The 16,448-nt window shown below is 45.0% G+C and overlaps 1 protein-coding gene across 4 annotated transcripts; it reads left to right on the forward strand.

Annotated features, from left to right (window-relative positions):
* The first annotated feature begins 5,241 nt into the window (after nucleotides 1-5,241).
* Nucleotides 5,242-12,459, forward strand: Nr4a2 (nuclear receptor subfamily 4 group A member 2). Of its 4 annotated transcripts, none has more exons than XR_007834546.1 (8): nucleotides 5,242-5,385; nucleotides 6,952-7,072; nucleotides 7,532-8,397; nucleotides 9,142-9,271; nucleotides 9,646-9,809; nucleotides 10,647-10,849; nucleotides 11,318-11,375; nucleotides 11,526-11,602. XR_007834546.1 is itself a non-coding variant. In XM_051184672.1 (8 exons), the coding sequence occupies exons 3-8, from the start codon at nucleotides 7,534-7,536 to the stop codon at nucleotides 11,780-11,782; spliced, it is 1,722 nt and encodes a 573-aa protein (XP_051040629.1). In that variant the 5' UTR covers nucleotides 5,242-5,385; nucleotides 6,952-7,072; nucleotides 7,532-7,533; the 3' UTR covers nucleotides 11,783-12,459. The 4 variants fall into 4 exon arrangements, 3 of the variants coding, with proteins under 3 accessions (XP_051040629.1, XP_051040628.1, XP_051040630.1); XM_051184672.1 differs by having other exon boundaries at nucleotides 9,646-9,734; nucleotides 11,197-11,375; nucleotides 11,526-12,459; XM_051184671.1 differs by having other exon boundaries at nucleotides 5,243-5,385; nucleotides 11,197-11,375; nucleotides 11,526-12,459.
* Nucleotides 12,460-16,448: the final 3,989 nt, after the last annotated feature.

Raw genomic sequence — 16,448 nt, forward strand, 5'->3', positions numbered from 1 at the left:
GGATTACTTAATTACTCAACTTCAAGTTTATGCTGTTAACTTTAGAACTTTTAAGTGAGCAATGAAATTTATATTACATCTATTCAAAGGATATGGTAATTAGATTTATTACTTATCACTATAAGGGTCCTTGCGACAAGTTACTTTTGTAGTGTTCAAATTGTAAGCTTGATAATTGAGAATTATGATGAGAAAAAGGGCATATATGTCTTTGTCTGAATATATCAATACCTTATTTTCTTTTTCATTAAATTAGAGGTTCTCTACCAATTAGCTTGAAGAAAAAAGTAAAATGTGCTTATGTTATCACTATATGTAGAACAAAACAACTAGAAAATGCCACCTGTAATTTACATATAACTTTTGCAAAATGTATATATTTTATCTGTTTAAGAAATGTTGTTTAGTATTGTTAGAATACTAATACCACTCACTGGCTCTTATTAGAATTTCAGGTGACTTTTATATTAATATATAACTATTTTCAGGACCTTTAAATGTGTTTTAGAACATTGTATGTTTTAATGTCTTCCATGCATACAAAAATAAGCAAATAAATTATGAAGCAAAGTAATCCTTTCTAGTAGAAGAGAGTTTTTTTCCATAAGAAAATGTTAAGCTGTTCCTATAAAAGCAAGTATTAGGCCACTGCAAGCCAAGTATTAAAAAAAAAAAAAAAAACCAAAGATTTTTATTATGTAAAATAGTTTTTGAGTGGCATGAGGTTTTACCATATGTTCAGTTTTATGATTTTAATTTATAAGTAGAAGCTTCTAGAAAAAAAATGCTGTTTACTTCTACGCATCTTTACACATTTTCTAGGATAGAGTTCTGAATTAAAGTAAGACATTTAAAAAAAAATCAATGGTTTTTGGTGAAAAACAGACTGAATAAAACCATCTTTTCAGAATGTGACTACCAAAGAACCGATTGCCTCCTCTAAGAGTCCTACATGAAAGGTGCAGTTTGCTTGATTAATAGCCCATGAATGCAAATGAAATGGCAAAAACAAAACAATAAAACATCTTCAATACTAATTTTTTTCTTTTGAGAAACAGATGTTTTAAAGGAAAAATTTCCTTTTTCTGTCACTATAAGACTGCCTACTGAATAACAGAGGCTGTGAATCAAAGTTTGGTTCAAACATAATGTAAACTACATCTATCTCATTTTAATGCTTATAAGTTCCAATACCTACAATATTGTAGAGAAATATCTTGAAGTTACCTCAACCCTGACAGCAAAACAGGTATGTCTGTTTCATTGTATCTGCACTGTGAGGTCTCTGAATTCATTTGGGGAGAATACTGAAATCAGTCCCCAGAGGCCTCTTCACCATGCATTAAAACAGAAAATCCTATGGGATTACATAATGTTTGCTCTCTAAATTATACCAAAAGCTCAGTTTTATTAAGTATAATCTGCTTAGCCATGCATAAAAAAAAATACTTAGGTTTAGATGCGAGTTTATGTGCATTTATACTGACTTTCAATGAAAATATTTTTCCACACACAGGCAAATATATTCTGCTTAGTATGTGTTAGTACCATAAAAGGTAATATAGCAACACTTTCATCAATGCTTTTTAAGGTCACATCATTATGTTTATTAATAACAATAACAATTTATATAAACAGGAGTTACTATGGACAGCACCAATTTTTTTTTGCTTCCATTATTTTAATTTATTAAGAAAATATATCTTTATTGTAGGAAAACTTTGCACATTTAAACATGGCAATAATTTTAAGTTTCATGACTCTGGATCCAGAAAAAAACATTATTGTCATTTTAATTGAGTTATAAAATACTTTACTTGAAATATTTATGTGTAAGAATGCAGAAGAGTTGCAGCCATATAAATGCAGAATTTCAGTTCCTTTTAGCCTAAAGCATCGTTTTAACATTTTCTGAAAGGTTGTTCAATTCTACATTTTGATTCCATTATATGTGTAATTAAACCTCTATGCACAAAAGCATTCCCTTATGTACTAGCAAATATACCCACAGGAATTCTCTTCTAAACTATAATTTATTTAAACATGTAATCATAGGATTTTAAAACATGCTTTCATTTTTCCAAACTATATGCCAATTTGAACTGCTTTGAGATAAAATGAGAGATTTTATTGCCATTTTGGTTTCTTTCCTTTGTGACCTAACAGTGAGTTAAATGTGGGCAGGAGGAAATAAAGAAAATCCATTGGGAACCCAATTCCATGTGTTGAACTATTTCCCTTTTGGACAAAATAGAAAAAAAATAAAAGAATTGTCATTGTTTATGAATTCCAAACACTATGAACATTTGGGACTGCACAGTTTTCTCCTGGGACTTAGTTGGCCTAAGTAGTAAATAGCTAATTAGCTAATTTTGGGGTGTGGTGTGTGTGCTTATATATGTGTATGTGTGTGTTTAGTTTATGTATGTGTGTGAACGCGCGCGTGCATGTGCTTGTATGAGAGTGTCTCTTGAACATTGTGGAGCCAGGCCCCCTACTGACAAGATCTGCCAATTACAGACCTTGCCTTTGCTCCTGCAGTTTCGCCTCCTCAGAATCAAGTGGAAAACACAGTGGTCTGAGATTTTGAGTGTGGCCCTTTTATACTCTCTGTGCACTGGATCCTTCCCACCTGGGAGCATGTGCGAGCTCTACCCTAAACTTCAACCTTAGAATAGTCTCAGCCAAGAATTAATATAAGCGAGTTTATGAGTCTTCCTAAGAAGTAGTAACATCCCAGGAAGCTGAACATTAATTTGAAGGGAGGGAAAACTCACACACAGGTGGAAAATAAGTCTTCACTTTCTCACATTTACATGTTATGATTACTTTATTTTCACTTATTTATTAAATAGCTATGACCTTTGCCTTTTGATCTTGGGTATATCAAGACGTGAGCAAAGCTCTTATCAGAGAACCATGAACTGCAAGTTGCTAAAGAATTATAACCCACATTACTATGCTTGTTGCGTGGTGCTCAACATAAAGACTCCAAGCCTCCTTTCCTCGCTCTGGAAGGAAATGTCCCCAACTCAACCCAAACTGAGGGAAAGTAGTGTGCATAGGGCAACATATCTACTTAGCCGCATTTGTGTAGGGAGGGCTGTGGTTATGATCTTAAACCTTTTGGTAGTCACTCTCCTGTATTAAAAAATAATAACTTCCACCCCAGTGTAACGAAACTTGGGTTTCCGACTTCTGAAAATAGCTGCCGGGAACCAGGCCCACCGCGTGGATCAAGGAAGGCTCCCCCTGACCGCACCCTGCTCCCTCGCGGAAGGGGAAGGAAACCCGGGAGGGCGCCTGTGAGCTGGAGTTTCTGCTATTTTGGGCCCAGCCTGGCCGGTGCGTCAATGCCTGCGCCCCTGCGTCACCGCCACCCCACCCCCTTCCTTCTCCATTGCTCTCCAAACTCTCACTTTTTCCCTTTCGTTCGCGTGGAATCGCTTCTGCCCACGGGGCGCTGACGCTGCCGAGCGCACACTAATAAGCTGTTCTTCACCCTGCCCCCTTTTGCACCCTTCCCCCACTTCCTGGTTTTATTTTATTTTTCTCGCGCCCACTAGGGCACCGCGAGCCATAGCGGCAGCAGCTGGAGAGGCAGTCGCAACATCTGGGGGAAACTTTAAGGTGGTCACGTAGGTTTCCCCGAGGCTGATGAACAGTGGAGCCCGCGGCTCGTCTGGGCAGCCGCAGGGCACCCGATGGCAACGCCTCTGCAGCCTCAGGCTTACTCTGCTCGGAGCCGGCAAAGGCGGAGGTGCAGGCTAGGAATGAGCAACCCCACAACCCTGAGAGTTCCGCGGTGTTCTTCGCCGGTGCTAGGATCACCAAAAGGGGGCCGAGTTGCACAACGCACAACCCCCCCCCCTCCCCCGGCAGTTTGGGAGTGAGCCAACGCGCGGGAGGAGGGGAGGAGCGCTGTCCTGGGCGGAGAAGGGGACCCTCCAAAGTCGCCCTCCCTCGGCCCCATCCCCTTCCTGGTCTCCGGAGAAACCTTAGGAAGTCTGCCGCCCTGGGCTACTGGGAGTAAGGCTTGCCCTCCGGAGGAGCGGCGATTCCTTTGCTAGCAAGATCCACGCGCTTGGCGGGCGAATTGTCTTGCAGAGCCGAGCGGGAGGCTACTCTGACGCCCGTGGTGGTAGGACACGCTCCCACAGCCCATGGGGACCCTGAGCTGAGGCACTGGGCACACACCCTCTGTTTTTCCGAGACAGCGAACGGCCCACTACCGCCTCCGGCTCCCCTCCCTTTGCCGCTTCTCCCACCATTCTTTCTTCTTGGTTATGGGGACGACAGCCCTTGCGTTTCAGAAACTCGTGAGAGGGACAAGAAGGGCTTGGCGGGCACAGTGAAATATCAATGCTGTTGAGAGTTGACTGAAGGGAAGGATCAGACCACCTTTCTGCACAGGCGCACCTGTTGCCCGACTCTTTGATGTTTTATCTGTAAAAGAAAAGCAAGCAACAATTCACTCCTACTTGTGAGGTCCTCAATGTCTGCCCTCTCTCCCTCCACACTCCTTTAACTATAGCTTTTTAGTTTCAGGAAAGAGGAGGAAAGAAAAATGGACCCTATTCCCTTATCTCTAGAAGGAACGTGGAAGACTGATATAGAAATAAGGGGAGAAGGGGATGCGCGGGCTAGGGAAATCCCATCTAAGCCCAAGGAGAGCCGCGAGTCACGGAATATTTGCACTTCCGCTAAGGATTGTGTGGAGGGTGATGTTGGGAAGCAGCAAGGCACACCTCTGTCCGTGTGGTCCAGGTGCCAGCCACTTGGCCCACGCCAGCGTTCTTTTCCGTTCAAGCTTTTGTTGCACCCTCCCCACGTGTGAGGACTCAGGGCCTGGGGGCAGGTGAAATGTAGCATCACCGCAGGTTTCACGGACCTGGACCTGGGTTGCCTAAGTCACACTTCTTTCGGAAAAAAAAAAAAAAAAAAAAAAAAAAAACACCCAAGTGGGCTACCAAGGTGAAGGCAGAAGCGTTCCCACCTTAAAATCAGCCCCAGCCGTGACGTCAGGTCGGAAATATACCAAAGCGAGCGCGGGCCAGGAGTCCGGGGAGCGCGGCGACGCGGCGATTGGACCGCGGGCCGCTGACGCGCGCTGACGCGCGCAGACTTTAGGTGCTTGTTGGCAGCCGCAGCCCGAGCCACATAAACAAAGGCACATTGGCGGCCAGGGCCAGTCCGCCCCGCGGCTCTGCACAGTTCCGCGTCCCTGTCGCCTGCCCCACCGGCTGTCTTGTCTCTTCTTCCGCCGGGCTGGTGGCGTGTGGCTCCCCACACCCGGCTCCCTCAAGGCTCCCGCGGACCCCGGAGCCCCGGCTCCCGGAGGGAACTGCACTTCGGCGGAGTTGAATGAATGAAGAGAGCGGAGAAGTGAGTAGAAGCGGCGGTGCCGTCTGTGCTCTCGGGTTCACCCGGGCTCCGCGGACTGGAGACCAGGTTCTCTGCAAGTGGGCGCCAGAGACGCGGATCGCCAAGGGGCTGGAGGGGGGGCGGGTGGATGGCGAGTGGGCGCGCGTCGCTCCGCCGAGCCTTTGCTGGAACTTGGGCTGTAGCGTTGGGGGGGAGTTGGCTGCCGGCAGAGTCTTCCAGGCTTCTCATTGGTGGATGTGCAAGGGGGACTCCCACAGTTTTAGGAGATGCGGGCTTGCCTGCAGAGAGGTGCGCAAAGTTTGCTCCTGGTGTGAAATTGATTGTGGCTTGTTGGAGACTCTAGAGCTCGTGAACAAGTGGCTAACAGTCCGGGAGAGAAAGTTTATGAGTTGCTTGGGAATAGTGTCTCTCAGATCGCCCGCGAGCAGATGTTTCCCGGGTATCGCCGTGTAAGGATGGTGTCGGTAGAGTGTCCTGTTGCTAAGTTGCCTGAAATTTCTGGTTTTGATAAATGCTGTCCTTGGGTAGTGTGCCAGAGTGTGTGCGTGCGGTAAAGAGTGCAGTTATGAAATTGTGACACTGCTAGGGGTTCACATCCAGCACAGAGTTATTTCCAAGGGCGGCGGCGGATGGTTAACCTTGTCCACTCCTTGAAGCAAGATTATGAAAGAAAGGAGAGGGGGAGCAGAAGGAGCATGTCTTGGGTTTCTCTATCTTTATTAACAAGTCTGTCTGTGCTCTAGAATGCCTTGCAAGTGGGAACATCTGACAATTGCTGGGACACAAGAATGCCATGTCCCAGCAAGTAGGCAGCCCATGGAAAACATTGTGGAGAAGATGTTTAGCTTATTGTGCTTTTAACTTTGGTGCCAATATTATATATGTAATATGTCCTTCCCTCTGCAGTTAACCCGATACTTCTGGTAAGGAAGAGGTCTCTCTCATCACCTCTGGGCCATTAAAGGTGTTGAAAATCCAGCTCTCTGGAGTAACACCAATTCATTTGTACCCCAAACCCCAGTGCTGGGTCAAAAACAAATAGAAAAGCTATATACTTGCTCCCAAATTGGCTTCTTGGTTGTCCAGGTCTTGCTAACATTTTCTTAGGGTGGGATCTCTATTGTTTTTCCCCCAGTGTGCATTTTTGAATTCTACTAACTTTTTTCCTTCCTAAGAGAAAAGTCCATTTGACTACAAGAAAAATATTTAAGAGAAGGCTTCGACGCCATAGTTTCTCTTTAGCTTAGTCTTCTTAGCCAGGTTTGAAATAAAGTAGAAGGAAAATGACCCATCTAGAGCAAAGGGACCAATTCATTATATTGTTAAGTATCAAGTAGGCTCATGGGATAACTTCCTTCCAGAATGCTTTCTCTGCAGGGATTTACACTGGGAGATGAGTGGCATTATCTGTTGTTTAGCCATGTCTTTGCACGTTCATTTAAGCCACTGTTTGGTAAAGTCTTCGCATTCATTCCCAAGGAGGCACTGAAGGGCCTGTGAGTCTGCCTCTACCCAGCCAAATCTCGATGGGAAGACATCCTCAAACTTCCTATGTCTGTATTTCAGGGAGTTCTGACGGGCTGGATTCCAAATTGCTTTTTTAAAAATCTTGGAAACTCTGTCCTTCGTTGAATTACGACACTGTCCACCTTTAATTTCCTCGAAAACTCCAATAACTCGACAGAAGGTTAGTGAGCTCTTTCTTTCGTTACCTTTCCCGAGTTCCCCCATCTCCAGAAACACAGGCCAACAGGATCGTCTCAGGCCGGCCCTGTGCCTTATGGCCACAGAGAACAACTTTATATTGTGCGATTCAACGTCATTTCTAGACCATGGGTTCTAGAAACCCTGTCGTCGACCCTGAGCTTCAGTGTAGAGGCTCATCAAAGTGGGGAGCGGGGCGGAGTGGGGGGAGCATTTGGAAATATCCGGGATTGTAGTTTCTCAACAGTTTTCCAGCTCTGGGTGGTTCGGGATCAGTCCTTTCCTCTCTTCATTGCTGCTCCGACCCACTTTGTCCTTCCCCTCGTACCCCTACCCTCTCTCTGACGCCGCGGGCTGCCGGTGTAGCTCCAGGTGTACCCGAGCCCGGAAGAAAGTGTTCAGTTGACCAGGCTGAGTGTATGTCACCCTGTTTCATTTCCAGCCATGCCTTGTGTTCAGGCGCAGTATGGGTCCTCGCCTCAAGGAGCCAGCCCCGCTTCCCAGAGCTACAGTTACCACTCTTCGGGAGAATACAGCTCCGATTTCTTAACTCCAGAGTTTGTCAAGTTTAGCATGGACCTCACCAACACTGAAATCACTGCCACCACTTCTCTCCCCAGCTTCAGTACCTTTATGGACAACTACAGCACAGGCTACGACGTCAAGCCACCTTGCTTGTACCAAATGCCCCTGTCCGGACAGCAGTCCTCCATTAAGGTAGAAGACATTCAGATGCACAACTACCAGCAGCACAGCCACCTGCCCCCTCAGTCCGAGGAGATGATGCCACACTCCGGGTCGGTTTACTACAAGCCCTCCTCGCCCCCAACACCCAGCACCCCGGGCTTCCAGGTGCAGCATAGCCCGATGTGGGACGACCCGGGGTCTCTTCACAACTTCCATCAGAACTACGTGGCCACTACACACATGATCGAGCAGAGGAAGACACCTGTCTCCCGCCTTTCACTCTTCTCCTTTAAGCAGTCGCCCCCGGGCACTCCTGTTTCCAGCTGCCAGATGCGCTTCGACGGGCCTCTGCACGTCCCTATGAACCCGGAACCCGCGGGCAGCCACCACGTAGTGGATGGGCAGACCTTCGCCGTGCCCAACCCCATTCGCAAGCCGGCATCCATGGGCTTCCCGGGCCTGCAGATCGGCCATGCATCTCAGTTGCTTGACTCGCAGGTGCCCTCGCCACCGTCCCGGGGCTCTCCCTCCAACGAGGGTCTGTGCGCCGTGTGCGGAGACAACGCGGCCTGTCAGCACTACGGCGTTCGCACTTGTGAGGGCTGCAAAGGTTTCTTTAAGGTGAGCAAGACTAAACTGAGGTGGCAGGTAGAGATGACCTTGTTGTACCTGAGACCCAGGAAAGTGCCCTCGCCTTCCGGTAGGCAGCCCAGCCCTAGTATCCCTGAAGTGGAAGGGCCTTTGGGGGTGTCTAAGGAAAGAAATAAGCAAGACTGGGAAAGTCAGGGTTTCACCTCCCCCCTCTCCCCACAGCAACCTGCCGCCCGGCGGGCTCCTGCCCGAAATTGCTGGAGCCAGAGTTGGAAGAGGGCTATTTGCATGTGTTAGGCTCTGTCTTCCTTGTTCAGATTGAAATTGGTTAGGACAGAGAACCGTGTCTGAGCTAACCAAGTGGAACAGAATTCCCTATGGTCAAATTAAGTGATCTCTTTATTTCGCCATCCTGATTGAATAATCTTATCATTTTAAATAGAGAAGGTCTCCAAGGAATGTAAATAATATGAATGCCCACGGATTTGTATTTACTGAGCGTCTCCTGCTCCTTCTCCTGGCATATAAAACACAGCAAGGAGCGGCAAGGTTAGCTCAAATGTTAACGCTATCAATTTTCTTCTGGTAAATGCCCTGGGGGAGGAAAAGGGAAGGAAATAGGAAGAAAAGAACAAGAAAAAAAAATTTTTTAAAGGAGTAGTGTTTATGTTTGTAGGGAAGGAATGCCTACCCAAGCCATTAAAAAAGTCTCCAGTTTACTAGGCTTTGAATTAAAAGATAATAATTTTTGGCCTACATTCTCTCCCTCTGCAGCGCACGGTGCAAAAAAACGCAAAATACGTGTGTTTAGCAAATAAAAACTGCCCAGTGGACAAGCGCCGCCGAAATCGTTGTCAATACTGTCGATTTCAGAAGTGCCTGGCTGTTGGGATGGTTAAAGAAGGTAGGTCGGGACAAGCTGCTGACCTCTGATTCCGCGCTCTTGAAAGACCACCAGCTGCTTGTGGACCCTGGTCCCTGCCTCCCGCCGCCCCTTTATACGCACTCTCCGGGATCTCACTGCTTAATGGCCCAGCCTTCTCTAAAGAAAGCCACTGGGCCTTCCTAGCCTCCGACCCAGGTGGAGGAAGGTACAAAATAACGCATCTTGTTTTGTTTTCGTTTTTTCTTTTCAATGCTTCTCATCAGTAAGGTCTTTGCAAGTAAGAGGACCCCTGGGCTACCAGGTCTGGCGCCCACTGCTGCCTCCCGGGAGACCCGTGAGGCCGCTGAGTCTGGGCTCAAGGGAACAGTGTTAACCCGGCTATTCCTTTACAGTGGTTCGCACGGACAGTTTAAAAGGCCGGAGAGGTCGTTTACCCTCGAAGCCGAAGAGTCCACAGGATCCCTCTCCCCCCTCACCCCCGGTGAGTCTGATCAGTGCCCTCGTCAGAGCCCATGTCGACTCCAACCCGGCTATGACCAGCCTGGACTATTCCAGGGTAAGAAGCTAGTGGGGGTTATCATGTGAACAAACCCAGGAATGAACAAACCCACTCCCTACACTCAGTTTAAGGCCCCAGATTCAAGGGTAAATGAGGCAAACCAGGATACATGCTTCACAACCCTGGCCAGGGTTCCAGAAGACAGAGAGGTGTAAATCTTAGAACGTGCCAGAGTGGTTGAGTTTTTGTGAAACTCTGTTGCCCGACAATTCCTCCGTCTGAGGTCCGAAAGGCAAAGCCCAGACTGAGGCTGTGCCTAACCTTCCTTCCCAGATCTACTTCGTGCAGAGTAGATCCGCCGCCACCCCCCACCCTCCATGAAAAATCGAGCTTGCTTGGGGCCAGGAAATAAAAGAGTGTGGAATGAATAACGGGGGGCGGGGGTGTCGGGGTCAGGGATCAAGTGGTGCACTTCCTCTTACTCTAGTTGTGAAAATGTGCAGGTTTTGGTTAAGAGGGAGTGTGGGCAATCCTAGTAGCTACTGCAATATTATTAAGCTTTGCAAAGGGCGCCTCCACTGAAGACCCACTCTGGGATTAGCATGAATACTACCGTGTCAATTGTTTTGTGGAGATAAGACTGAACGTTTCCCAGGGCTGGATGGCACTGTATTTAGTCTGTATGGAAATGGTAATTTACATATTTAAAGCAGCGACCTCATAGCACCGTCCCTAATTGAATTAATTGCCCCGGAACATCTAATTTCCTTACTGGTCAGAGAGAGGTTTAATTGTTATAAAAACCTGGCTCCCCTACTAGAAACGGGGTTAGCAATTTCACGGGTTATATATTTTAGAGAACCTCATTAAGTGCTTTTTAAAATGAAATTCCAGTTCCAGGCAAACCCTGACTATCAGATGAGTGGAGATGACACCCAACATATACAGCAATTCTACGATCTCCTGACTGGCTCTATGGAAATCATCAGAGGTTGGGCAGAGAAGATCCCTGGCTTTGCTGACCTGCCCAAAGCTGATCAAGACCTGCTTTTTGAATCAGCGTTCTTAGAATTATTTGTTCTTCGATTAGCGTACAGGTAATGAGGGAGGCCTAGAGAGGAACGAGGAAGTAAAAGAAAGGAGGGGGGAAGGGTGGGGTAAGGGTAGGACGTGGGCAAGATTAAAAAAAAAAAAAAAAAAAAAAAAAAAAGGTGGGAGGGGAAAGAGTGAGTCCAGAAACCTTGGGTGAACGGAGTGGAGATGGGCTAGAGGCGTTCTTGATTGTTATGAAATTAAACCCTTTCAAGGTCCACTGGTCTACATGTTATTAACTCTTCAGTAATTAGGTGCCTCTTAAATCCCTCATTTATTGCTCTTCAAGTAATTAGTTGTTTAGCTTTTCTCTCTCTCTTTTTCTCCCCTCTCTCTTTGGTATTAATTGCAGGTCCAACCCAGTGGAGGGTAAACTCATCTTTTGCAATGGGGTGGTCTTGCACAGGTTGCAATGCGTGCGTGGCTTTGGGGAATGGATTGATTCCATTGTTGAATTCTCCTCCAACTTGCAGAATATGAACATCGACATTTCTGCCTTCTCCTGCATTGCTGCCCTGGCTATGGTCACAGGTCAGTACTGCTAGTGCAGGGTACTTCCCTTGCAGAAGTTCCTCTGGTGGGACCAGTCATGGCTTTCCCCAGTCACAGATGCTCTCTGATTCTTCCAGCTGACTAACTCCATATGCATTCTTCTTTTGTTTCTGATTGCATTTTCTGCAGAGAGACATGGGCTCAAGGAACCTAAGAGAGTGGAAGAATTACAAAACAAAATTGTAAATTGTCTTAAAGACCACGTGACTTTCAATAATGGGGGCTTGAACCGTCCCAACTATCTATCCAAACTGTTGGGGAAGCTCCCAGAACTCCGCACCCTTTGCACGCAGGGGCTCCAGCGCATTTTCTACCTGAAACTGGAAGACTTGGTACCACCACCAGCCATAATTGACAAACTATTCCTGGACACCTTACCCTTCTAAGATCTTCTCCCATGCACTTCAAAAGACCTGGAAAGAAAAACCATCCAGAGGGGTCTGGTCACACGGGCAGAGCTGGCCAAAGTGCCCTGTTCATATCATCTCCCTTCTGTAGACCCCTAGCCCCCATTCCTAAAGTAAACAAACAAACAAACAAACAAAAACTGCCGCTATTTCCTAACCTGCAGGCAGAACCTGAAAGGGCATTTTGGCTCCGGGGCACCCTGGATTTAGAAAATGGACAACACACAGTATAGTGGTATAAACTTTTTATTATCAGTTCAAAATCAATTTATTGTTCAGAAGAAAAACTGCTAATGTTTGATGGGAAATGTTTGGCCATGCTTGCTTGTTGCAGTTAAGACAAATGTATCCACACACCACACACATAAACACACACACACACACACACACACACACACACCTACCTTAGGAGGACCCACATATTTTGCCCTATAATAAGACTTCAAAGTTTTCTGCTGTAAAGACAGCTGTAATATATATAGTAAAACTAAATGTTGCGTGGGTGGCATGAGTTGAAGAAGGCAGAGGCTTGTAAATTTATCCAATGCAGTTTGGCTTTTTAAATTATTTTGTGCCTATTTATGAATAAATATTACAAATTCTAAAAAGTAAGTGTGTTTGCAAAAAAAAAAAAAAAGAAAATAATTACATAAAAAGGGACAAGCATGTGATTCTAGGTTGAAGATGTTATAGGCACTTGCTACTTCAGTAATGTCTATATTATATAAATAGTATTTCAGACACTATGTAGTCTGTTAGATTTTATAAAGATTGGTAGTTATCTGAGCTTAAACATTTTCTCAATTGTATAATAGGTGGGCACAAGTATCAATACATTGGAAAATCCTGACAAAAGGGACACATAGTGTTTGTAACACCGTCCAACATTCCTTGTTTGTAAGTGTTGTATGTACCGTTGATGTTGATAAAAGAAAGTTTATATCTTGATTATTTTGTTGTCTAAAGCTAAACAGAACTTGCATGCAGCAGCTTTTGACTGTTTCCAGAGTGCTTATAATCTACATAACTCCCTGGAAATTACTGAGCACTTTGAATTTTTTTGTTTTTTTTTAATGTCTAAAATTGTCAGTTAATATATTATTTTATGTTTGAGTAAGAATTTTAATATTGCCATATTCTGTAGTATTTTTCTTTGTATATTTCTAGTACGGCACATGAGATGAGTCACTGCCTTTTTTTTTCTATGGTGTATGACAGTTAGAGATGCTGATTTTTTTTTCTGATAAATTCTTTCTTTGAGAAAGACAATTTTAATGTTTACAACAATAAACCACGTAAATGAACAGAACTTTGTCTTATTTCTGGGTCAGGAAAATGATGACTAAACAACACATAGAAGAAAGATGCAAAAGTGGAGATTGATTTGGGGTAGGTCATTTACACAACATCTGAATTTCAGAGTGACAGCCTGAATCCATTGTGGCAAGAGGGAGGGTGTAATTGAGCTAATTATCTAGAGAATTCAGTGCAATATTTTTCCTTAGCCTGAATTTTCCAGTCTGGTGACCTACATTTATCAGAGTGGATTTGGAATATTTTATTTTACTCTTGTAAGTTTTGAGTAAGTATAGCTTTCAAAGGACAAACTTAGGATACCAAGAAGCTTCTAAACTTTTCTAGTGTTGGGAATCTCTGGAAGGTCTTGTGGACAGCTTTCAGGAAGTCTGTGCTTGAGTCTCAGAAAGGCCACACAGATCTTGTACTTTTGTTTTTGCCTTTTCAATTCCTATGCATGCTGGTAAGAGTGTGGAAGGGAGAGCTCTGGGTCTCTGGCCCTTGCAGTCCTGAGTCAGCTTTACCAGTTGAGCTCTGTAGAGACATTTCTTACATTATTTTCCTGCTTTGATGGGTATTGATGAGGTGTAATCTGCACTTTTAGAATAACATTTCCACCTTTTAAGTATTCCAGATTTAAAAAAAGTCCTTGTCAGGTCTCTGATTTGGTTTAAGCAAGTTTTAAGATGAGGCTCTGCACTAACTTTCCATGGAAGGAAGGGAACTGTTGGGCTGAGCTGTCTCTCAGCCATCTATCCTTTGGCAGATGGTAGTCCAGTTGTGGCCTAGAAGAGCTGCAACACGGGATGATCATGGTGACTGATCCTGGCTAATTACAGATGGCCTCTAGGTCACTGAATTTACAAAAAAAAAAGTTATTGTTATTGTTTAAAAAATGTATTGCTATAGTAGTATAAGGCCACCAGAGCTGTTGGGGCATCCCCCGCCCTCCAAAAAAAAAAAAAAAAAAAAAAAAAACCCAAAAAACAAAAAACAATTGTTTTGTGGTTGGCAAAAAGACAAGGAAAGTTTAAAGCTATTTTTACTTGGAGGGTTTCTCTCTCAGCATTCGAGGGTAAAGGAGGACTGCTACAACATAGGATATCAAACAATCAAACAATAAGGAAATGCCCAATTTCTCTCTCTCTCTCTCTCTCTATATATATATATATATATATATATATATATATGATCAGATAATGCATTTAATTTTATTATTCTATCTTATTTTGAATCAAAGCCATAAACTTTTTAGCAGACAGATTGAGCTCCCATCAGAGCTCTTCTCCCAGGTATCTTCGGGCCCTGAGACAATTACATTCCACTGCCACAGAAGCCCTGAGAGTTGATCCCAGAAACACCCCCAAGGTTGATTTTTCTTAAGGAAGCAGCAAGCACCATTGCAGGCCAGTGGGGGCGCTAGGACAGTAAGTCTCTGGAGAATTTCGAGTGAAAGGGACACCATGTTCTCCTGCTCTCCAGACTGCACCTACTGCACTGGGTTATTCTGAATTTGCCTCTAGTATGATTTCTGCTTTACAGCAGCATTCTAACTCCTGGCTCACACTCACCTACATCTCTTCCGTGTTTTCAGAGGTTCTCATTGCCCAGAACTCTTTCCATCTTAGATTTTCTTTCTAGGAATAACACCCAGGAAGACCCACAGACTCTCTACATTGTCAAAGTGAGTGAATGGAACTTCTTCAGGAAGAGGTCTAACTTTTTGAAGAGGGTTTCCTATTCATCTCTGCTCCCCAATGGCCCTTGGGTTTCATTTATGAAAGTGTCATTTCAGCAATGGAAAATACAGAGTCATTGTTCCAATGCCATGGCCATCCATACACTTCTCAGGTCTGAGAAAAGGTCTATTTTAAAAGCTTGGTGGTCTAGTCCTACTTTGAGAGGCTGCCCAGAATGCTCTTGGCTTTTTGGAGAGATGGCCTTAATATAAACCAAGAACAGACAGGCGGTTCTATTGCCTGGTGTTTTCTGGCTTCTGCCTTTCTGAGTGTCCTGCCTTCCCTCACTCAGACTTTTGGCTTTCTGAAACTGATCAGAAGGCACTCAGGAGGGTGTGTGCGAGTGAGTGAGTGAGTGTGTGTGTGTGTGTGTGTGTGTGTGTGTGTTTACTGAATCGGTGGTCCTAATTCTGATACAGAGCTACTGCATGATCCAGAGTAATAGCATCAAACCACACCCATGGCACAGATCTTGCCTTGTGCACTTTTATCTTGTTCCAGGCTGGTTTTTATCCTTAGAGATCTTGGGGATTCTATCTCCTAAAAATACCGACTGTAAGTCTATGGGCTGCTAATGTGTGTACAGAGGATCCAACGAAGACACAGATTTTCCTGTCAATTTAAGAATATTACTTGAAGGTTTAATTTCACGTTTTCTTAATAATCTAGTGGCTTTGCGGGTGTCATTCCTAGTAGTCAATTATCTGATTATCTTTTAAGCCAGAGCATCCCCAGTGAAGAACGACTTTAAGACACAAACGGGTGCACAGGTGAATGCCCTCCAATTTCTTTGTAATATTTGACCACAAAGTTTTCCTGTATAGGATGCATTTCCATCTCTCAAGACCCTATACTGTGTACTACTAATACTAGAGCACACCCAAAGAAGCATGCCGCCCTTCGTCTTCCAGCCACCAGCGTCGTTTAGCTGTGCACACGCACCGGTTTCCTTTTTTATCCGCCGCCAAGCAGCAGCGCCAGGTGACTGAGGAGGGCAAGGACGAATCTCTAAGGCGAGCCTCGCTCGGCTCCTTCGGTGGGATAGGTGCTTTTTTGTTTGGTTCTGAGTCCGAGGCAAGAAAGGAGACAGGTTCCCCTAAGGTGAAAGGGGATGGGAGGGCATCTAGCCCGTAGGTTCAAAACTTTCTGTCAGTGCTGTTTTAACGGTTGAATAGAGGTCTGAGTGTCTTTTAATAAAGACTTTTCAGAAGGGGACTTCAAGTACTGACACTCCCTTCCCTCCCTTCCCGGTCCTGGAATGGTAGAATGTGAACTCGTCTGGGCGTGCCTGGGAGTTTCTCAGCCACGCAAACTTTCCCGGCACCGCAATGCCGCGGACCGGTAGTCGACTCAGTTCGGTCGTTGACTTAGTTTTGTAATTTCACTACGAAGCTTCTCTGGTGGGGGCTTCCAGCAGCCGGTAGCAGTCCACACTGCTCTCAGGTCTCAGCCACGACTCAAGGAGGAGCATCTGGCTGCTAGACACTGGGAAAGTCTGCATTTGACAGAAATGCTTCAGGAGCAATCACGGTTTGCAGTGGCGAATTTAGTCGATACAGGCGACTTTATTGATGAAGCAGTATAAGAATTCCAAATAGGTCATCATTTAA

Source organism: Phodopus roborovskii, unplaced genomic scaffold, assembly GCF_943737965.1.
Source record: "Phodopus roborovskii unplaced genomic scaffold, PHOROB, whole genome shotgun sequence".
NCBI classification, from domain to species: Eukaryota; Metazoa; Chordata; class Mammalia; order Rodentia; family Cricetidae; genus Phodopus; species Phodopus roborovskii.

What these genes read in the sequence shown, in the direction of transcription:
- Nr4a2 (XM_051184671.1), top strand. Translation starts at nt 7,534, where the DNA reads ATGCCTTGTGTTCAGGCGCAGTATGGGTCCTCGCCTCAAGGAGCCAGC. An exon ending in GCTGCAAAGGTTTCTTTAAG is followed by an intron (nt 8,398 to 9,141) that starts GTGAGCAAGACT and finishes CTCCCTCTGCAG; the next exon opens with CGCACGGTGCAAAAAAACGC. An exon ending in TGCCCTGGCTATGGTCACAG is followed by an intron (nt 11,376 to 11,525) that starts GTCAGTACTGCT and finishes CATTTTCTGCAG; the next exon opens with AGAGACATGGGCTCAAGGAA.